General features: G+C 36.9%; 2 protein-coding genes and 1 pseudogene across 2 annotated transcripts; 2 read left to right on the plus strand and 1 right to left on the minus strand.

Annotated features, from left to right (window-relative positions):
* Positions 1 to 7,781: 7,781 nt before the first annotated feature.
* LOC140773278 (indole-2-monooxygenase-like) lies at positions 7,782 to 9,121 on the plus strand. The gene is made up of 2 exons (XM_073115755.1): positions 7,782 to 8,426; positions 8,507 to 9,121. Exons 1-2 carry the CDS (start codon positions 7,782 to 7,784, stop codon positions 9,119 to 9,121), a joined length of 1,260 nt encoding a protein of 419 aa, XP_072971856.1.
* Positions 9,122 to 9,328: 207 nt separating this feature from the next.
* On the minus strand, positions 9,329 to 11,679 carry LOC140774140 (indole-2-monooxygenase-like). Its single transcript, XM_073117005.1, has 2 exons — positions 10,731 to 11,679; positions 9,329 to 10,080 (listed from the first exon to the last, which is right to left on the minus strand). The coding sequence occupies exons 1-2, from the start codon at positions 11,637 to 11,639 to the stop codon at positions 9,472 to 9,474; spliced, it is 1,518 nt and encodes a 505-aa protein (XP_072973106.1). The 5' UTR covers positions 11,640 to 11,679; the 3' UTR covers positions 9,329 to 9,471.
* A 5,210-nt stretch (positions 11,680 to 16,889) lies between these two features.
* On the plus strand, positions 16,890 to 22,359 carry LOC140773279 (bidirectional sugar transporter SWEET14-like; annotated as a pseudogene).
* The last annotated feature ends 1,637 nt before the right edge of the window (positions 22,360 to 23,996 follow it).

Consider the following 23,996-nt stretch of genomic DNA (forward strand, 5'->3'; position numbering starts at 1 on the left):
TATTCATATTTTAAAACTTAATAACGTCTATAATTTACTTATATTTTATTATTTAGTTCTAAAACATAATTATATTTTTAAGTTTAATTTTAATTTATTTTAAAATAATAGTTATATAAAGTCTGTGATAATATTTTATACATAACTTATTACGTTACTTATCTTATATAAATTTTAATCAAAATTTTAATTAATTAATAAATAATTTTATGCACGAATAAAACACTACGTTAATATCTAAGGTAAGTGGTAGAGAAACTTTTTTTTTACAAAGAGGGGGCAACTTTAATTTATAAAATTACCTGTATAAAAAATATTAAATTAATTTAAATATACATTATAAAATTTTATTTGTATCAACCCAAGTTTTATATCTATGACAAAAAAGTTTACTCCAAAATTATTCTAAATTAATTTCATTTCAATAAGGAGTACGATGTCATTTTCTATACTTTTGCAAATATCTTTATAATGTTTTTTCTTTTTCTTTTTGAAAGGAGAGGTATATTCAGCTGGCCTATCCTCTAGGTAGGGTCAAGGCATCGAAAGTAAGGCAATTACACAAGACTAGAGAAATGGGTTCACCTAGACCCATCAAAACATATTTAGACTTGCTCTTATCCCGTTTGGCCGCCCAGTTTTCTTCTCTTAATACATGCAACAAGCGATAATTCGAAAAAGAGTTAAATAGCAGCCTGCACTCAGCAACTAACCGTGGAGTTTCCATGGGCAGCAAATCTCCACCTTCATGATCTTCAGCAAGTTCGAGGGAATCGGTCTCGGTTTCAACAAACTTGAGCCAGAGGGCCTAACCCTCAGCTAGGACCGCTGAGCACCCTTGCGTGGGCTCCCAGGCCACCTGCAGAAGTGAGCCATGGGCCGTTCGTAGCATGGCTCCAGCTCCTCCTTGGTAATCGCCATTAGAGAATGCGCCATCCACATTTACCTTAACCCACTTTGGGGTGGAGCCTTCCACCTACACCCCTGTCTCATGCTTGGTGGCTCCTGCGGACAGACGGTTTGGCATAATCCTCTCCGAGCTGCACAGCTCGACACACCACGGCTCTTGGCTACTCGTTGACACCAACTCTCGGCGCCATTGGAAGCCGCCACAAAACTTTCCATCCTTCCCAGCTTTGCTGGCTGCAAGGGAGGAGAAAGGAATAGATCGATTTGGTTTTTGGCTTGCCACTACGGTGCGGCCACCAAATCCATCCATCTGGCTCAGTGTTCGGGGCAGTCACAACCCTGCTGATTTCAAAGGCTAGGACAGAACCTGCTTTTGCAACCTGCTTGTCCCTTGTCCACTCGTTCTCCGGGGTGAGGTGGCTCACCTTCAGCTTCTCATCCAGCATGCTGGGGTGAATGTAGTGGGGCTACCTGATCCAAGGCACTGGTGAGACCCATGGGTCGGTTGCAGCTCGCGTTGAGCAACCATCGCCTACCTTTGCAATGTGATTAATTGGTTGGCATTGATCCATTTGCAAATATTCTCTTCCAATTCAATATTTGATTAATAGCTAGATATTCTAATCCTACTATAGGATTTAATGGGAGAATTTTTATATCAATACTGTGACAATTGAAACGATCTTAACAATAATAGATAACAAATCAACCTGATAAATATTTAATAACTAATTACGATAATAATTAAATAAAAGTATTAATATCTATAAAAAGAAATAAAACACACCGAGTGCTAGTTGCGTAAACAAAGTGACACATTTATTTTTGTTATCCTCACGTATTATTTTTTTTAATTTAATTGAAATAGAAGAGAAGTTTATATTTTGCTTACACTTCTTCTCATGAAACCCTCGCTGATTTGATCCATCAAATTCTTCTTTCATTAAATATAAGTTCAAAAAATAGGTATAGCTTACGGATAAAATCTGTTATTCACACACCACATAATAGGATCTTTGTTGGCTATCCACAACACGAGGAGGCATGGATTGAATACTCAGTAACGTGTGGTAGATAACCAATAACATCCTATTATCTGGTGTATGAATCACAGACTTTATCTACGAACTATACTTATTTTTCAAACTAATATTTAAGGAAAGAAGAGTTTGATGGTTCAAATTAGTCAAGGTTTGCATGAGCCGCCCATGGCCATTCGAGTATGATTGGAAATTAAGAAAAGAATCTACAAGCTTCAGGAGTGAGTGAGTACATGGAAGTCAGTAATCTCCCCAAATTAACAATGGACCAATATCTCCGGTGATTCTATGTGAGTGTGTAATTTTATTGTGTGTAGTAATATCAAATAATGTGTCGATAAATAAATTAATCAAGTTGCTATAAGTTGACCTATCTCAAAAAACAAAAACAAAAAAAGAATTATTGCATGACACAACGTGGTCGGCCGCAGCATGGCCAGCCTCGTGCCATACAGTGGCGAGCTAAGTTGAGGGTGCCACGCGACCCCAGCCATCGGCTCAACCAACGAGCTCGGGCTAGCCGAGCGCAGTGGGCTCTCCTCCATCGCCGCTGCCGCTGCACTGCCTCACTCTCTCTTCATCCTCTCTATCTCTCACCTACTCTCTCTCTCTCTCTTCCCCTCTCTTTTGACGTCCGCCTACCTCCGTCATTGCCGCGAAGGTGAGACCTTCTCCTTGCTTCTCTCTCTTCCTCTCCTTTTCTCCTCTCTCTCTCTCTTCCTCTCTCAACTTTCTTTCTAATGGTCTCAGGTTCGCTGAATCCGAGCCACTGACGAGAGGTTGTTCGGGCCCCTCCTCGCCAGCCCAATCTCTTCCGTACTACTCCTTCTCTTCTTCTCCATTCTTTTTTTCTTCTTCTTTTCTCCTCCTTCCTCAACTCAGCACTGTAGCAAAGAGGATTATTTTTTCCCTATTATTATATAATTTATTTTCTAATTTAAGATAAATTAGTTTATTTAGATAATTAATTATTTTGATAATATACACCCACTAATATAATTATTAGTGAAGTATTTTTAGCATAATAATTTATTAATTATAATTTTAAATTTTGCATATAAATTTATTTATGGTTTAGCCATTGTTTATTAGATTAATGCATAGATAAGAATCTTATATTCATATTTATATAATTATTTTTAGCATCTTATTATTGTCTACTATTTTTTTTTTATGAATTATTAGGTTTACATATTATTTTTATATAATTGGATGGTGACTATTTTTAATAATTAATTAATGACTAATTAAGTAACAGTACACATCACAAAATAATAAGATTATATTTGTAATAATATTTTCATAAATCATATATATATATATATGGACGTTGTTAGTTATATACAAAAAAGGATAAATTATTATATATTTATTAGTTACTCTATAATTAGCAAACTAGGATTCCCATTAAATAAATATAAATTATGGTAATAATATATTAATATTATCATAATTAAATTTATCATATAAATCTAATTAATTTTAAATCTAGTAAACGATCATATATTACTCGAACAGATTATAATCGGATAAACGATTAACTTTAAATTACCTATATATTTTTAGATCCGGAACTCCTTGTTTGAGACCCCGTAGACCATGTTAGCGATGAGTTAATGTTTGACTGATAGATGGGAGGAATACGTGGGATGTGTTTTGTGATTAAACGGTGAGTAGTTATCCCTTAGACGCCTTTCTCATGTGGTTTCTATCAACTAGAATGGTGCCCGATCTATATGGATGTTGATATCCTTAGTGGATGGTAGAGTATGATTATGTTTGATATACCCTTTGCGGATAGCAATGTATGCTTTAAACCTTCGAGCATAATGACGAGACCAAGTATCGAGTGGAGACCGGGTACCGGGTGTTGATTGTGCACGATGGTCTAATATGATAATGATATTCAGAGATGACATTGATAACTGAAATATTGAGAAATACATATAATTTTATTATCATCGGATAAACCTGATTATCGAGTGGGCATTATGCATCACATGCGGTTATTTTGATATCATAGTATAAGCATAGTTGGCATGCATCATATGTAGCATATTTGAGAGAGTTATAATAATGGTATGATATAGAGATTTATTTATACATTATCGAGAGTTATATACTTGTTTAATTATGACATGATATCTACTGTATATTTATATATTATTAAATATATATATATATATATACTTATTCATGACATAATGTTCCTTTCTAATTCATATTATCCATACGTATATGATTTACTCTCTTTATATTGTACTTGTGTATTAGTGGTTTTAGTTATATATTGATGATTTATCGTGGCATGTGTGGGCCCTAGCAAATTATGACGTGCCAGTTTATATAATTATCTAATATGGTTGTTATGGATTTAGATATGAATATTTAAGAGGTTTAACTTGAGATGTTATGATTTATTTTGTGATAAATTATGTGAGCATAGGGGTGTATATGTACGTGACGGGCCTCGCTCATCTTATCGTGTGTGTTGTTCATGCCAGTGGGCGCGTAGTCGTGCACGTGCTGGGTGAGGACGTTACATATACTTCTTACTGAGATTAATAGTGCAATATATAATCATGATTGTCACTTGTGGTTATTTGAAAAGAGGATATTTGCAAGATTGAAAATTACTTAAAATATTAATTAATTTTTATAATACATTAATCATAAATTGACATCATATGACAGCAGCTACGTTCCATTAAATATTGGCTATGTTACAATGGGGAAGAAAACAAAATAACGGCAATTTAGAACTAGACCATCTTTAATATTCATATTTATCCATGTGATTTTGGAACAAGGTATAAACTTTCCTTCATACGCATGGTAAGTCCAGGATTCTCTGCCATGTTCATCTCCTCTTTCACCACACCATGGGGCAACTTCCAATTAAAATGGTACACGAGATTAGCCAACATGAGCTCCACTGTGAATATGCAAAACCTAATCCAGGACAAATCCTTCTTCCAGCTCCAAATGGTATGAACTGAAAATCATTTCCTTTGTAGTCCACAGAGCTCCCTATGAATCTTTCAGGGTGAAATTCCTCTGCTGCTTCCCAATACTTTGGATCTCTATTGATAGCCCATGCATTAATAATAACTCTTGTTCTCTTAGATATTTGGTATCCTTCAATTCGGCAATCTTCCATAGATTCTCTTGGGATCAAAAGGGGAGCAAGAGGGTGTAAACATAAAATTTCCTTTATAACAGCTCTTAAATAGCTCATTTCAATTAAATCCTCCGCTTTAACTATCTCTTTTCCATGGGCTATTCTTCTTACTTCTTCTTGTAATTTTTTCATGGCTTCTAAATCTTTCACAAGCTCTGTAATTGCCCACTCTTAAGTTATATAAGAGGTATCCGTCCCACCAAAAAACATATCCTGTCCCAATTAAACATAAAAAAAAAAAGAATTAATTAAGTAAAATTATATTTTGTTTTGTATTATTTCTTAGGCCTTGTTTGGCTTGAGGCTAAACTCTAAACTTAATTAGTCAGTATCATTTTTTAGTCTTAATTTTTTTTAAAAAAAAACCTTTGAATATATATAAAAAAATTAAAAAAAAATTAATTACTGAATCAATTTATGAGTCCTTGATCTAGTTCTAAAGAATTTCTAAACTCAACAAACAAGCCTTAGTAGTTAGTAGTCAGTATTTTTGTGCCGCGCGTTCGAACGCGAGCACCAGACAAAGAGCAGTCTATGATGCAGATGTTCGAACAGCCCCAGCCGCGTTCGAACGCGAACTAGCCCGAGAGCAACTGTTTCTGCAAGCGTTCAAACAGCACCCTCCTGAGTTTGAACGCCCCTTTAGTTCTGCTGTATTAACATTGGGCGCGTTCGAACGCGCCCCCAAGGGTGTTCGAACACGACACTGAAAATCCCCAAATCTGAACCCGACTATAAATACTAGAGTGAGTTTTTTAAGATTGGTAGTTAGAAGAACATTTATGAGGGTTGAGCCACCATTGTATGGAGAGTGATTAGAATTGTTAAACTCTTTGTAAATGAGGGATTTGCATAGTGAAGAAGATTGCTTTGCCCGTAGACGTAGGCACATCGCCGAACCACATAAATCTTGTCTCTCTCTTTCTCTCTATTGTCTCCATTGTTTCTATTGTTGGTGTTTGCTTGCATTAGTGAGTTAATCCGTAATTAGAACTTGCTTAAGACTTTTCTATCACCAATAATATCTCTTTAGAGTTTTCCAAGCATCGCATTTGTTTCTCTTTCACCATTCCCATTTGGGCTATTTGGGGGTGAAGGTCTTGCTTCTGCTTCCTTCACCCATTTGGGTTATTTGCACAACACATGAGAGGCCCGTGTTTCTTAGAGAGAGCATAAAGAGATCGATGATCAGGAAGTGCACCAACTTGGTGCAAATTTCCTATAATAGGAAGCTTGGGAGGTGAGGGTGGGAGATTGGTTTTGTGGGTTCTTCCCCTGGTTAGTAGTAAGAAGAGAGAGAAGAAGAAGAGTAGTAGAAATGGGTCAAGCAATAGTTGCAGCATAAATTCTTTCTGTGATAATATTTATGCAAAATATGTTTAGTTACTAAGTATGTTAGTTATATAAAAATATTATTTAGAAAATAGGCATAATTTTATCATAAATTCGATTTGTGATAATATTTTATACATAACTTATCGCATTACTTAAGGGAAAGTTACATTTTATTTTAACTTCTTCTCGTACCGGCAAGCTAGTTATTTATAGATGCTGCCCCCATACACAATTAAGAGATTAAATAAATTAAAATATTTAAGGTGATGTTAGATTCGTAAATAAGAGTATATTTATATTATTTCTTTATAGTTATGCACTAAATTACATATATATCATGATTGATATGCTTATTCCTATCCACACTCTCTTTCTGTGAGCTTTCAAGGCCCAGCTCGACTCATCTAAGGCGTATGAGCACTTGTGTGTGGAAAATCTTTAGGGACAAACATAGAATTTTATCTTATTTTTCTTTCTTGTCTCATATTCAAAGGCTTTTGGTCTGATCAAAAGGCAGAGAGGAGGATACAGACAATAATAATAAGAAATGAATAAAAATCCAAATTTGCATCTCTGGCACAATTTATTGCCCTTTTCCCCTGCTTTGTTAGCGTCACTGAACATGTCGGAGATCTTGGTGTCTTAAAGTGGGTCTCCATGGGTAGTTCTTCTGCAGAATTTAGCAGCTGGACTAAGATTTTTCTAGGCTCATTCAATAATTTTTTGTCCCAGCCACCGCTTTCATATGCAACGCCGATCATTGAGTTGGATTTTTACTCATAATAACGTAACAATAATGTTTGGTTCTATCGACGAGTGCAGTGTATGTAGGATAACTTCTTCGTTTTGGTCAGCAGAACTTATCCCACTTGGCGATGACTCGTGATCATATTAATTCTAGTAACTTATATATATATCCTCACTTATTGAGCATTCGTCAGTCAAAAAGAATAGGGAGAGATAAAGTGTGGACGTAGTGGCATGCATGTCATTTTGTTTAATCTTACCAGCTTATAAAAACACCAAGAGAGTAGTTGTTCGTACTACATGCGATCGATCTCCTATCTCAATGCATGGCACCGCTAGCTTTTCTCTCGCTCCTCCCTCTGATCTTCTTACTACTTTTGCTGTTAAGCACCACAAGAAAGAGGAAATCTAATCTCCCACCCTCACCTCCAAAACTTCCTATCATAGGGAACTTGCACCAAGTTGGCCCACTTCCTCATCGCTCTCTCTATGCCCTCTCCAAGAAACATGGGCCTCTTATGCTTCTTCACCTCGGCCAGACCCCGACGCTGGTGATCTCATCCCCGGAGATGGCTCAAACGGTCATGAGGACTCATGACCATGTCTTTGCTTCCCGGCCTCCGTCTATCGCCGCCGATATTCTTCTCTACGGTACTAAAGACGTCGCTTTCGCCCCTTATGGTGAGCACTGGAGGCAAGAGAGAAAGCTTTGTGCGATGCATCTTTTAAGCACCAAAAAGGTGCAATCTTTCCGACATGCTAGAGAAGAAGAAGTAAGCTTCGTGATCGAAAAAATTCGTAAAGCTCAAGAATATTCTTCAGGGCCTATTAACATGAGTGAGCTCTTGCATTCCTTCGCAAATGATGTCATATGTAGAGTTGTTTCTGGGAAGTTCTATAGGAAGGAAGGGAGGAATGATATGTTCAGAGAGCTCATAGAGAAGAGCTCAGCTTTGATTTCGGGATTCCATTTCGAGGACTTCTTCCCTGTCCTATACTGGCTGGATTTTATCTCAGGTTTCGCGTCCAAGGCGAAGAAAATAGCCAAGAAATGGGATGATGTCCTTGAGGAGGTGATCAAAGAACACTGCAATAGTAATCGACTAAAGGATAGCATGCAGGAGAGTGACTTTGTGGATGTGTTGCTCTCTCTTCAGAATGATCTGCACATAGAGTTTGGGCTCACCAAAGAACACATAAAAGCTATTCTACAGGTAATTAAACCTATATATGTATACTCGTTTATTACTATTCTTTCTTTCTTTCTTTGATGTGCTCATCTTATATGTAACAGGATATGTTTGCTGCTGGGACTGACACGTCATATATTACTTTAGAGTGGGCTATGACAGAGCTTATGCGACACAAAGAATCCATGAGAAAATTACAAGCGGAAGTGAGAAGAATAGCCGGTGAAAAAGAGATAGTCAAAGAGGAGGATTTAATTGAAATGAGTTATCTAAAAGCTGTTATAAAAGAAATATTACGTTTACACCCTGCTGTTCCTCTCTTACTCCCAAGGGAATCTATGAAAGATTGTCAAATTAAAGACTACCAAATACCTAAGAGAACAAGAGTTATCATTAATGCATGGGCTATCAATAGACATCCAAAGTTTTGGTGTGCAACAGAGGAGTTCCACCCCGAGAGATTCATGGGAAGCTCTGTTGAGTATAAAGGAAATGATTTTCAGTTTATACCATTTGGAGCTGGGAAAAGGATTTGCCTTGGAATGAGTTTTGCAATATCTACTATGGAACTCATATTGGCTAATCTTATCTACCATTTTGATTGGGAATTACCCTATGGTGTGATGAAAGAAGAGATCGACATGACTGAGGCTCCAGGAATTACAGTGCGCAAGAAAGAAAAAATATACCTTGTTCCAAAATTATATGTACATGTTTAGTAGTTAGTTTTGTGTCCCTTTTTTCCTTTTTTTTGGTTTTGGTATGATGTATAATTATGTAATGTAGGAGTGTAAGTTTATCATGTGTAGTGAAATCAATAAACAGTAAAAATTAGGTTTTATTGAGATTGAATGTTTAGTCGGGTTAATGCAATTATCGTGACTGTGTTACTTGATCTAATTAATTGAAAAGGGGATATTCGTAAATTTGAAAATCTAAAAGACTCACTGACTTTATTTAATTGTACATCAGAGGTTTACATCACACATGCCACCATCTCCCATTAAACAGTGGCTATTAAGAAGAAAGCAAAATAGCAACCATTTATTGGACCCTTCAATATTCACGTCTACCTATATGATTTTGGAACTAGGTATAAATTTTCCTTCATATGCATGGTAAGTCCAGGAGTAACAGCCATGTTCATCTCCTCGCTAGCCACACCATGAGGCAACTCCCAATTAAAATGATATATTAGATTAGCCAACATGAGCTCCACTGTAGAAATTGCAAAGGTCATTCCGGGGCAAATTCTTCTTCCAGCTCCAAATGGTATAAATTGAAAGTCATTCCCTTTGTAGTCCACAAAACTTCCTATGAATCGTTCGGGGTGAAATTCCTTTGCTGCTTTCCAATACTTTGGATCTCTATTGATAGCCCATGCATTAACAATAACTCTTGTTCTTTTGGGTATTTGATATCCTTCAATTTGGCAATCTTCCATAGATTCCCTTGGAAGTAAGAGAGGAACAGCGGGGTGTAAACGTAAAGTTTCCTTTATAACAGCTCTTAGGTAGCTCATTTCCATTAAATCATCTTCTTTAACCATCTCTTTTCCATTGGCTATTCTTCTCACTTCTTCTTGTAATTTCTTCATGGATCCAGAGTTTTTCATAAGCTCTGCCATTGCCCACTCTAGGGTTATATAGCTGGTATCAGTTCCAGCGCTAAACATATCCTATCATGATTAAACATCAAAAGGTTAAAAAAAATAAGAAAGAAAAAGACCTTGAAATATATTATCACTTTAAGACCTAGCATCAATAATTCAGGATTGTGCCATTGCCCATATTTGATACTTAGAAACTTATCCAAGATGTACGACATTCCTATAGACGAGGCTTCAAAAAATCTTCCGAGACTACTACTACTATTGGAATTGAAATAGTTAACAATAAATCACGCAAGCCTAAAGTACCTCTGTATCTAGAGAAAGTTGACTCTTTGTCCAGTCCATATCTAATATTCGAGTTCATAAATGATCAAAAAATAAATAAATATATCACACAAGCCACTACTTTACTTCATTGATTATGTTCTACAGCTGATGATACAGATTTATGAGTTTGATATTTTTCTTACATCACATGGAGTTAATATTTAATAAATATTTTATTAGGCTATTATATATATATATATATATATATATATAATTTAGACTTATTTTTATTCATTTTTAAAAGAATTAATTCAAAATTTTAACTAATATATTAGAGAGGTGTAATCCTTTGTCTAGCTTATAAGATAACCTACGAAGGCATCAATAAAAAGACTTTAAATAGACTATAAAAAGTAAAAGAGATCTGCCCATGAGATCGGTATAGTTACCAATAGAAGAGCTTTAAGATGATCATTTGTGAGTCCATACTCCATCTGTAGGTCATCTTCAAGTGAGAGCAAGACATCCACAAAATCAGTACTCTCCTGCTTACTCGGCTTAACACGATTTATACTGTGTTCCTTTATCACATCCTCAAGAACATCATCCCATTTCTTAGCCAACTTTCTTGCCCTGTAACTAAACCCCGAGAAAAGATCCACCCAAGCTAACCTAGGGAAGTAGTCCACTAAATTAAAACCCCCCAATATTTCTACAATCCTCTCAATAAGCTCACGGAACAAAATATTCCTACCTTCCTTCCTAAAGAACTTACCAGAGACAGCTCTGCAGATGATATCATTCACAAAAGCGTCTAACATTTTGCTCAAATTTATAGGCTTTGATGAATCTTGAGCTTTATAAATCTTGGCGATCACAAATCTCACTTCTTCTTCTCTAGCATGCTTAAATGATTGCACCTTCTTGGGGCTTAGGAGGTGCATGGCGCAAAGCTTTCTGGCTTGCCTCCATTCTTCGCAGTAAGGACTGAAGGAAATATCTTTCGCTCCGTAGAGAAGGATATCGGAGCCCTTCGACGATGGCCGCGAAGAGAAGATGTGGTCATGAGTCCTCATGACCACTCGGGCCATCTCCGGGGACGAGACCACCAACGTCGGGACCTCGCCGAGGTGGAGGAGCATGAGAGGCCCATGTTTCTTGGAGAGAGAGTAAAGAGAGAGATGAGGAAGCGCGCCTACTTGGTGCAAGTTCCCTATAATAGGAAGCTTGGGAGGTGAGGGTGGTAGATTGGTTTTCTGGGTTCTTCTACTAGTTAATAGTATTAAGAAGAGAGGGATGAGTAAGAGAAGAGATAGTAGAGAATATGGCTGGAGCAAAAGTTGCAACATTGTAGGCATATATTCTTTTATTAATTAGCTAGGAACTTGCTATACAAGGTTGAGCCATTCCACTCTCTCTTGCTATTGCTTTTTTATAGCCAAAGATTGTTATAGTATACAGATTCCTCCACGACAGCAAATGTTTTAGTTCAACGATGTATGTTGAAAAACGAAAAAGCTTTTGTCACATACTTGTTATTAAGGATAAGCAACGAGTCACTCTGTCCTGTCCTTTCCTTTCCTATACTTTCCTCTGTTTGTTTGAAGCCACCTTTGGTCTTGTTTCTGCTATTATCTGATTATTTGTCCACTACTCAGCTTAAGTAAATTAAATGGCTTATAGCTTTAACATCCAATGCAACCAATAACACGTTGGAAGCCTGTGTACTTTTGACTATCTCGAGAAATCCCCATATCTTGTCGGTTGTTGAAATAGATGATAAGGTACATGGAAATTAAGGAAAAATATCCTATCTGCTTGCGTAAATCGCAAGACGTTTTGCCTACTACTCTGTCGGATCCTATCTCTGCGGTAGGAAAACTACAATTGCATTAGATAAAGATAAATATCTTCGGTTAGGAAGTGCTGTAAATAGGTTTAGGCATGAAAACAGTGGCAGAGCCAAATCTTTTGAGGGGAAAAATTGTTAAGTCATATAATTAATTAAATTCACTAACATTAGAAAAAAGAGAGTCATATTTAAATAATTTAAAATTAATAAATAAAATATTATTATTTTTTAAAAGGACTAATTAACAAATAATTAAAGAACTCATCCATCTTAATTTCATTAAAATTATAGTTTTACTCAGTAAGATTTTACTATAAACTTGACCGGTAGGCCGCTAGAGAGAAGGTTAAAGTTATTTCTTTTAAGGTCTTATTACGTTAAAATTATTGTGGATCCCACTAGATAATAGTGTTCGATCAGTTTTTTTTGGTTTTTTTTCTGGCCCAAGCTTAGCTCGGACTTGCAATACTTAATAAGATGGTATATGTGGTATATGTAGAGATCAATAAGAGCTTTTAGATGGGAAAAATAAATTTCGGAGCCAATCATGGACCGACATAAAGTGATTGACGGCAGGAAATTCATGCAACTGGGTTGCATAGTTGCACGTGAGCTTATAATTAAATAAAATAGAAAACAATAGTATTGTGTTGTTATTTAGAAAATACGGAGTTAGTAGGTATCTTGCTTATGACCAAGGTACCTATCAAGTACCAACTCCAACCTCAAAAAATATTATGGAGAAAATTATTTAGAAAACAATGTTAACTTTATGTTCCTTAAAAAGATTAAAAAATTTAAAATAATATATTTAGGTATATGCCCATTTGTGGGCTAACATGGATGTATGATGTATGTAGCCTCGTCTAAATCGTACCATAATTTGCTTCGTCTGTCTGCCGTTGGAAAACTGTAATTGTATTAGATAAAATAAACATCTTAGGCAAGGAAGTGCTGTAAAGTAGGCTTAGGCATGAAAGCAGTATCAGAGTCACTTACTTTAACTCACTTACATAAAAAAAAAAAATCATATTTAAATTATTTAAATATAATAAATAAATATTATTATTTTGAAATGATTAGTTAACAAACAATAGAATAATTCATCTATCTCAATTTCACTATAATTATAGTTTAGTTTTACTCAATGAGATTTTACTATAGTTTACTAAAATCAACCAACCGACAGGCTGCTAAGAGAGAATTATTGTTTGAGGTAAATACTTTATTGCACCTTTAAAAGTTATAATATTAATTCAACGGCTATAATAGCCAGTTATCGATTTCTCGGTACCTGTTCCAAAACCACATTACGTAAGAAAAATAATATATTAATTAAGAAGATTTAATTACTTGAGTTTAACTTCTTAATTTTCTTATTATACCTTTAAAGATCTTAACCATTAGATCTTTATCAAACTGATTGATAAATAATTAATTTGACTGTACGGAAGAAGTGCTCTACACGTTTTTTTCTTCTATTAAAATTTTTCTCTTATACGTTAATTATAGGAGATATCATTTAATATTAAATAATTTAAAATTGATTATTTGGAGATAAACTTCAATTTAAATATAATATTCTATCTCTATCTATTAAAATTTAATTTAAATCAATCTTAAACTAATGGGAGATATGTGAAAATAATAAAAAATAATTAAAGAGATAAAATAGAATTAAATTTTTATAAGTTAATTATAAAAGACATCAATGCTCTTATTTTGATATATATATATTACTCTCAGTTAATGATATATATATCTTTTACTTAATAAAATATTAAGATAATATAATTATTAAAAAATAATGTGCAAGATTATATATCTAAAAAAAATTGCCTATCGTTAATATCTTTCATTCCTATTATACCCTTAAAGATTTTAACGATTAGATATTCATCAAACTGATTGATAAAGAATTTATTGCTGGCCTCGGATCTAGTATCGTTCAGCCCGGCCCACACATCCAGCCAAACATGGTCTTCTTCTTCTGTTTTTAAAAAACTTATAATTAGTCAAGAGTTTCCCCTCTGGTATCCCTTCAATAATTGATTTTTTTGGTTTTGTTTTTTTTGGAAAGAGATAGAATTAGGTAGAGATTTACTTTGATCTAGAAAACAGACGAAGCAGAAATAAGACGTAGCAGATCCGGCAGCGACGAATTTGCCTCCTGCCGGACAACCACCTGAAAGACGGATGTACTCTTATTCGCCCCCAATCGGCGAAACTGTTCTCTTCGCTAGAGAATTTTGACTTAGATAAAAGAATGGGCAATAAATGATGTTAAAGGTACGTACATCTAACAACAACCCACTCATATATCTTTCTATCGTCTCCAATGGATCTGAACATTTGTGAGGAGGAGAACCCTGCGGAGATTATTAGTGAGGGCTTTTATGACGGGTAAAATTTATTCCGCAGTCAATCCAATCCAATCCAATCCATTCCATGGACCATGATAGTCAGTCAAGTCAACAAGTGGGTCTTGGAGTCTATTTTTATATTGTTTTCTACGTAGAAAAGTGGAAATCGATAGAAGAAAATTGTGATAGTTTTTTAGATTTTCTTTTATATTTTCCACGCTTAAACGCGCATTCCGCGGCATGCATACAAAATTAAGAATTAGTATATTTTTTCCTTTGAGAAATAATATTTATAGAGCTGCTTCACATTTACCGAGGGGTAATGTTTAAGGAGCTGCTTAGTTGTCTGAATGGAGCATTGCTTTCTAGTCAACCCCTCAAGCATTATATATAATTATACAAAAAGATTAGTTCATTTGTTTACTCTATGAACTTAAAATAATCTAATAAATATTAAAGCCTATTTTTCTGCAAAAGCGTGGTTCAAATTTTGTATTATGACACTCATTTCTTATCAAACTCTGTGTATAAACATCCAGCTTATTATGAGACTCGTGTTTAAAACTTAAATACACCCTAAATTATACCTATTAACATCTTAACAAAACCCCACTGCCGAGGGAACAATAAATCTGGGACATCCGTCGGCCCACTCCTCCCTCTCTCGTCGTGCCACGTCATTCTCTCCTCTTTCTCTCTCTATATATCTTCACGCTTCCCAATTCCTTTGGTTTACTAGATCTCTACCGCAATGTCCGGCGACTCGTTAGAAGACGTTGCCGACTTCTTCCTCTCCCTCCCCGACGACGTCCTTGCGCTCGTCTCCCTCCACCTCCTCCCCCGTGACCTCATCTCTCTCTCTCTCTCTCGCCTCCCGCCGCCTCCTCGCCGCCGTTTCCACCGGTGAGAAGTCCTGGCTCGCGCAGTGCCGCCGCCTCGGCCCTCCCTTCCCCCAACTCCGCCGGTGGCGCTCCGCTGTGTCCTCCTACCTCTCCGTTTTTTTTTCTTGTTGCTTCTTTTACGTCATAATGGGACGACAATTTGGATAAAAGTGAAATTTTGATGAGTTGATAGTAGCAAGTTTAGGCATTTGTCAACAACTTGTTTTTATAATTGACAAGATTGAGTTTTTAAAAACTAAATCCACATATTTTTTATAGTTTATTCACATTTTATTATAGTAGACACAATTTACATATGCAATATACATTATAGTCTATTATTATCAATCAAAAAATAATATATAATTACGTTACGTAGATGGCAACATTACTTTATACCCTTCTAAAATTCTGGCTTTAATTGAATGTATGCCCATACAAAAGTTGATATATACTACCTCTTAATTTAATACAGTTGGTTTTTGCATGTATGACCCTAAAAGCTAACAAACAAATAATTAGAAAAAAAATTTATTTAGCAGTAAAAGGATTGATATATATATATATATATATATATATATATATATATATATATATACAATTTTTTTTCATATATTTTTATCTCATTTAGGAGCATCTTTACAATTTAGTTTGTTAAATGGTTTAGATTTTAGCTTATTATTGTGAAAAATCCGTACACAAACCGTATTCACAACAATGGTCAATCATAGTATTGCTCTAACACTGTCGTAATGTTCATTGTACTTAGCTATTTCCTTCTGCATTTTCTTCTTACATGATTTCATGCATGCTTGTATGTTTAATTTCGTTGGCGTGGATAACTTGACCATCTCAAGCAACACCTCCACTATATAAATGGTCCTCCTCATAAGCACAAGAAGTCACATAAGCTTGCTTCTTTCCTTGTGTTCTTCGTTCACCTTCCGTTTAGCAAGCCATTAATAATTCCTAGTGTGGAAGAGAAATGGCAGGCCTATCACTGGACCAACCTTCAGTACTGAAGGGACAAGGGACAAGATGTCACATATGCTTGCTTCGCTTCTTGTCGTCTTTTTCTTTGGCGAAGAAGTTTGTCGAATTTATGTACTAGTTGTGTTCCCATTACTAATTCACCTTTCCTTTTTCTTTTCTTTTTTTTTTTTTTTTATTCTTTTAAGTCAGCAACTTGTTTTATATATGACAAGGTCGAGTTTTTAAAAACTGAGTCCACATAAGTTTATTCACATTTTAGTACAGTGAAATGTAAATAATTTATGTATATAGTACACATTTACAGTTTACAGTCCATTATTATTAATTGAAAAATAAAATATAATTACGCAACATTATTTTATGCCCTTCTAAAATTCTGGCTTTAATTGAATGTCTGCCCATATAATAGTTGATATATATACTACTTCTTAAATTAAATTAATGCTCATTAGATAGGTAATTAAAGATTATAAAATAAGCTTTTTTCAATGCATATAAAATATCATCGATCAATTTTCATATTAAAAAAATATAAATAGAAATGAATAATACTATTCACTTACCTAGGTAATACTATGAGTTTTGCGGGATCCACACATTTAGTGGCATACACCAAATTAATAGATTTTTCGAGGGATACGTTTCCAATTATATGGAACTTGAATTTAATCTTAGTATAGAAGCGATCCGTACTAATTTAGAGTAGATAATAGTTCACAAAAATAGTCAATCATAGTATTTTTTTTATGATTTTATTGAGAAACACATTCACACTAATTGCTGTCAACTATAGTAGTATTATTGCTATAACACTGTTGGAAGGTTCATTGTACAACTACTCCAGCATTTTATTAATTCTTAGGTGATATATGCCATGCTTGTATATTTAATTGGTTATTCTTAGCTGATATCAAGCAACACCTCAACTATATAAATGGTCCTCCTCATAAGCACAAGAAGTCTCTAAGCTTGCTTCTTTTCTTGTGTTCTTCGTTCACCTTTAGTTCAGCAAGCCATTAATTATTCCTAGTGTGGAAGAGAAATGGCAGGCCTATCATTGGACCAACCTTTGGTCTTCACCTTTGGCATCCTAGGTATAGTTAGTTGCCATTGGAGAGCTCCTCCTTGTCCCTTCAGTACTCCCAAGAGCATGCTTCTTGATCTCATGTTGTTATAAGAAACAAACCGTGCATATAGTTCCCATATATTCTTCATCTTTTTATAGTTTAACCTTTCTTTCTACGAGTACGTAAAAGGAACCGATCGAGTTTTCTTTAGTTGTTTTGTTGTTCTTAATTACTTTCAGCATTTCTTCCGAAACAAATATTTACTATGTCACAGAATTAATTGTTTCAAGGTCTTTGATAAGTATTAGCTCCATTGTTATGCAATGATATTAAAATTTCATTTCATATGTAGACTTTAATTCTTTCATTGATTACCTATTGTTGGAGGCTTAACTTTAGTTTGACGATACCTACGCAGGTAAAGTCATCTCCTTGATGGTGTTCCTTGCACCAATGTACGTAATAACGACTACGACTGTCATCTCATTTTTTTCTCCTTATTTATTTGTGAAGGCTAATTTATACTGACTAGGTTTCTCCTCATAACTGCAGTCCTACGAAGTCAACGCAAGGGTTCCAATCTGTGCCTTATATTGGTTGCACTGTTCAGTGCAATGCTACGGTTCTACTACGCGTTTGTGAAGACTGATGCTGTCCTTCTAATTACGATAAACTCGGCTGGATGTTTCATAGAGACGATCTATATCATCGTGTATCTCATTTATGCGCCGAGAAAATCCAAGGTGCATAGACTAATGCATTTCTAGATCTTCTATCAATAAAGATTTGGTCTAATTAATGAATACCACGCAATATGATTTTGGCTTGCGGATCACCACTTTAGCATTCATCTTGCTCTTGAATGTGGTAGCATTCTCTCTGATCATTCTCTTCACTCTCCTACTTGTGAACGGATCAAATCGCGAGAAAGTTATGGGGTGGATCTGCGTGGCCTTCTCCACAAGCGTCTTTGTTGCCCCTTTGAGCATCATTGTACGTAAGAGACTAAAACTAACACCATGAGAACACTATGGAAATATATTTGATAGTTAATAGTCGCGCATATTTGATCGACAGAGGCTTGTAATTCGCACGAAGAGCGTGGAATTTATGCCATTCTCGCTATCCTTCTTCCTCGCGTTAAGTGCCGTCGTCTGGTTCTTATATGGTCTATTTGCAAAAGATTTATATGTCCAGGTGATCGATTGCTCAGCCATGCATACTTCTCTCTATTTTATCAATTCCTTTTGAACACTCTTTCTTCTTCTTCTTCTTCTTATACAATATCTCTTTATGTCAATATCAGCTCCCAAACATAGTAGGGTTTGGATTTGGAGTCTTCCAAATGCTCCTCTATTGGTACTATAGGAAGAAGAGGCATATCAACCCAAGCATGGAGATAAGTTAGAAGCTACGGAGATTAAAAAAATTAAAAAAATTTATGATATATATTTAGGTTTATGCCCGCTTGGGAGCCCATTTGCGGGCTTACATACTTGTATTATGTATGTAGCCCGTTTGCAAGTTTACATAAATGCTAAGCCTAAATATGAGGTTTACATGCATACTAAGCATTAGTGGTGTAAACGAACTGAGCCTGAGCGAGTCGACTCCAGTTTAAGTTTGGCTCAGCTCAAATCAAGCCGGGCCACACCGAGCCCGAGTCGAGCTCAAGCATAACTTAAGCATATTATGAAGCCTTATTCAAGCCAATTTGGACCTAGCCAGATCAAACCCGAGTCGAGCCACAAATAAGCTGTAAGAGGAGGATGACAACAAGGCAGTGGCTTAAGGAGGAGGTTGAGAACGAAACGACTACTTGAGAAGGAAGATGAGCATGAGGTGGCGACAGCTTGAGGAGGAGGCAGGTCAACGGTGGAAAAGAATGAGACGACAAACCGACGGTGGAGGAGAAGGATCGAAGCGACCCGACAAGTGAGGATTAAGGGAGAGCTAGGAAGATTTGAGTGGATGCGTTTGGGAATTGGAACTTGGGAGAGGCTAGGGTTTCTAATTTGAGAATCCCTTATATACAGAGCCTGAATTGATCTTATTATCAAGCAAGTTGAGCCGGACCTGGCCAAATGGAGCCCGAGCCGAGCCACAAATAAGCTGTAAAAGGAGGATGACAACAAGACAGTGGCTTGAGGAGGAAGATAAGAACGGGACAACTACTTAAGGAGGAAGATGAGCATGAGGCGGCAACAGCTTGAGGAGGAGGAGGCAGGCTGATGGTGGAGATGGACAAGCTGACAGATGAACGGTGGAGGAGGAGGATTAGAGCAACTGATCGAGTGTGGACTGAGGGAGAGCTAAGAAGATTTGAGCGAGTTCGCTTGGGAATTGGGACTTGGTAGAGATTAGGGTTTCTAATTTGAAAATCCCTTATATACCGAGCCTATCAAGCCAAGCTTGAGCAAGCCGGTTCCAGCTCAGGCTCAACTCGAAATTGATTTTGAGCCTTCTAAATTAGCTTGGGTTTAGGCTCCGGCTCAGCTCAACTCTAGTCGGGTTGAGCCTAGTTCGAGCTTCAGTCGAGCTGAGCCCAAGCTACTCGTTTATTTTGATAGCCCTACTAAGTATGTTTGCGAGTTTACATGGCTAAGTCCTCAAACTGGACTTATGAACCCACAATTAATAATTTAATATATTTTTATTGATAAATAATAATATTTTTAAATTGTTTCATCAAAGTCAAAGGATGTTTTGGTCTATTAATTTCATATATTATTAATTTTTCTCTAAAACTAATATAATTTTTAGGTAGCATTAAAATAAAAGTAATTGTTACATTTAGACATACTTCACAACCAAATATTATATTTTCTTAGCCCAATTCAAGTTATTTAAATCAAGACTAAAAACTAGGGCTAACTAATCAACTTCCTTAGTCTCAAACCAAATATTTAAGGCAACTAAGTAAAGCCTATAGGTTTAGGTGAGTTTATGATCAGTATTCATGCTCCATCATTGTATTGGCAAAGCTCAGCCGGGACCCAAAAATCCATTTGTTGTTCATCTTGGTCCACATCCCGCCCAATATCCTTATCTTTTTTTTTCATCCAATTTTATGCAGTAATATGTATATATATATATATACCCAATATCCTTATCTTTTTTTTTCATCCAATTTTATGCAGTAATATGTATATATATATATATATATATATATATATATATATACATATATTTTTTGTTTTTTTTTTCTATGAAATTCTTCGACCGGCAAGGCTACTGGTAATACTTGTTATTAAGGATAAGCAACGAGTCACTCTGTCCTTTCCTTTCCTTTCCTTTCCTTTCCTTTCCTCTGTTTGTTTGCTTTTGTCACATACTTGTTATTAAGGATAAGCAACGAGTCACTCTGTCCTTTCCTTTCCTTTCCTTTCCTTTCCTCTGTTTGTTTGCTTTTGTCACATACTTGTTATTAAGGATAAGCAACGAATCACTCTGTCCTTTCCTTTCCTTTCCTTTCCGTTCCTCTGTTTGTTTGAAGCCAACTTTGGTCTTGTTTCTGCTATTATCTGATTATTTGTCCATTACTCTGCTTAAGTAAATTAAATGGCTTATAGCTTTAACACCCAATGCAACCAAAAGCACGTCCGAAGCCTGTGTACTATTGACTCCCTCGAGAAATCCCCATATCTTGTCAGTTAGTTGAAATAGTTGATTACGTACACGGAAATTAAGGAAAAATATCCTATCTGCTTGCGTAAATCGCAAGACGTTTTGCCTACTACTCTGTCCGATCCTATCTCTGCGGTAGGAAAACTACAATTGCATTAGATAAAGGTAAATATCTTAGGCTAGGAAGTGCTGTAAATAGGTTTAGGCATGAAAACAGTGGCAGAGCCAAATCTTTTGAGGGGAAAAATTATTAAGTCATATAATTAATTACACTCACTTACATTAGAAAAAAAGAGTCATATTATAAAAATTTATAAATAATAAATAAGATATTATTATTTTTTAAAGGGATTAATTAACAAATAATTATAGAACTCATTCATCTTAATTTCACTAAAATTATAGTTTTACTCAGTGAGATTTTACTATAAACTTGACCGGCAGGCTGCTAGAGAGAAGGTTAAAACATATTTCTTTATTGTGGATCCCACTTGATAATAGTGTTCGATCAGTTTTTTTTTTTTTTTTTGTTTTTTTTTTCTGGCCCAAGGTTAGCTCGGATTTGCAATACTTAATAAGATGGTATATGTGGTATATGTGGAGATTAATAAGTGCTTTTAGATAAGAAAAATAAATTTTGGAGCCAATCATGGACCGACATAAAGTGATTGACGGCAGGAAATTCATGCAACTGGGTTGCATAGTTGCACGTGATCTTATAAATAAATAAAATAAAAAACAATAACATTATGTTATTATTTAGAACCAAGGCTAAATCCATCTACGTCTTCATCCACCCGAGGTGCCAAGATAGATGGGCAGGATGGAGAACTCTTTGGCGACTGCGGGTGGCCCCGAGATTACGGCTGTTTGCATGGTAGCTTCTGTGGGGGAGGCTACCAACGCGGGCGCACCTCCACGCAATTCGAGTTGGATCGGACGAAAATTGTGCCATGCGTGGGATCCATAGAGAAATTGTAGTGCACCTTTTCTTCACGTCCAGGGTTGCGAAGGAGGTCTGGGGAGTGTTGGCAACAAGCCAAGGATGGGATGACGAGTGGCCATCTAAGCTGACGGAAGACTGGATCACCACGTCCTGGAATGCAGACCCGGAGGAGACCTTGGATGGCAAGGCAATTATAGTGTCCACCCTGTGGATGCTTTGGAAGCTGTGCAACGCGAAGGTATTTGGAGGTGCTGAGATGCACGTTGACATGCTAGTCCGGCGAGCAATGCAACTCGCTAAGGATTATGCAAAGCAAGGCAGGCCAAAAAACACTCCGGCGAGGTCGTAGGCGACGAGGTGGACACACCTAGCGGATGGGTGGATCAAGGTCAACGTGGACGGGGCTTTCTCCGGGGTGGATCGTCTCGGAGGGGCGGGGGCTGTAATAAGGGCCGCGAACGGTACCTTGATAGCAGCAGCGTGGGAACCGTCCGTCGACGAGTCGACGCTACGAACTGAGGGGCACGCCCTCCAGTTGGGACTGCGACTTGCTGAGGGCTATGCTAAGGTGGAGGTTGAATCCAACTCATTGGAGTTAGTCTGGATCATGCAGAAAAGGGTCAGCTGTCCCTGGGATATTAGGGGTTTAGTTGCTGAGTGCACGGAGTTACTCAGCTCTTTTGCAAATTGTCGCCTGAGTCATGTAAGGCGAGAGAGGAACAAAGTGGCCGACTGGGCGGCCAAATATGGAAATAGGAGTTTGGGGTCTGTTAGGCTTGGGCCTACCGACTAGGGCTGTTAGGCTTGACGAGCAACTTGGGCTCAGCTCGGGCTCGGCTCGGGTGAAGCTCGAGTCCGGCTCGGCTCGATCAGAGCTGAGCCGAGCCCGAGCCATCATAATAGGCTCGAAATTAATATCGAGCCGAGCCTGAGCAGGAGTCGACTCAGCTCCGGTTCGGCTCGATAGGCTCGATAGCCTGACTCCCTATGACTAAGGACATGTGGCATAAAGAAATATTGCCACGTGTCCCTCACTAACTCATTCTCACCCGTAACACAACATTCATCACCCTCACCTACCCTCACCTACCCCACCCTCATTAATTACTTCACCTTTCCCATCACATCACCTTCCCCATCGTCAATTCCCCCACCCCACCCGATCACCTTCACTCTTCCCTCCCCGTCGGCCTCCATCGGCAACGACGGCAAGCCACCACCACGGCGCCACGCCTTCCTCTCCGTCGGCCTCCTCCTCCTCCTCCTCCTCCTCCGTCGTTGGCCTCCTCCATCCGTCTCCGACTCCTTCGGCAAGCCGCTGTCCACGTCGCCACTGCCCACGTCGCCACCGCCTCATCCTCTAATCGAGCTCGAGCTTTGCTCGGGCTCGGTTAGGCTCAGCTCGAGCTCGACTCGGGTTGAGCTGAACCGAGCTTGAGCAACATTATGAGGCTCGAAACTAATTTCGAGCCGAGCCTGAGCCAGGCTCGACTCGTTTACACCCCTACTACCGACTCATTACCCCTGGAATTATGTAACCTTATTTTGGAGGAGGCCGTTATCCCGGCAGGCGGGTAAGTCAGCTTAATATAGCTAGCTATTCAAAAATATATATATGTTATTATTTAGAAACAATGTTTACCTTATGTTCTTAAAAAGAATAAAAATCTTTAAATAATGTATTTAGGGATATATGCCCATTTGCGGGGCTTACATCATGTTTGCCGATTACATGCCTAAGTCCTCAAATAGGACTTATGAACCCACAAATTAATAATTTAATATACTTCTATTGATAAACAATAATATTTTAAAATTGTTTCATCAAAGTCAAAGAATGTTCTGGTCCATTAATTTCATATAGTATTAATTTTTCTTCAAAACTAATATATTTTTCAAGTAGCATTAAAAGTAATAGTTACATTTTAAACATCGCTCACAACCAAATATTATATTTTCTTAGCCCAATTTAAATGATTTAAATTA

The sequence above is a fragment of the Typha angustifolia genome, chromosome 13 (genome assembly GCF_048772165.1).
Source record: "Typha angustifolia cultivar Huaian chromosome 13, ASM4877216v1, whole genome shotgun sequence".
In the NCBI taxonomy this organism is placed as follows: Eukaryota; Viridiplantae; Streptophyta; class Magnoliopsida; order Poales; family Typhaceae; genus Typha; species Typha angustifolia.

What these genes read in the sequence shown, in the direction of transcription:
- LOC140773278 (XM_073115755.1), top strand. Translation starts at nt 7,782, where the DNA reads ATGGCTCAAACGGTCATGAGGACTCATGACCATGTCTTTGCTTCCCGG. An exon ending in ACATAAAAGCTATTCTACAG is followed by an intron (nt 8,427 to 8,506) that starts GTAATTAAACCT and finishes TATATGTAACAG; the next exon opens with GATATGTTTGCTGCTGGGAC.
- LOC140774140 (XM_073117005.1), bottom strand. Translation starts at nt 11,639, where the DNA reads ATGCCTACAATGTTGCAACTTTTGCTCCAGCCATATTCTCTACTATCT. An exon ending in ATCTTAAAGCTCTTCTATTG is followed by an intron (nt 10,081 to 10,730) that starts GTAACTATACCG and finishes TAATCATGATAG; the next exon opens with GATATGTTTAGCGCTGGAAC.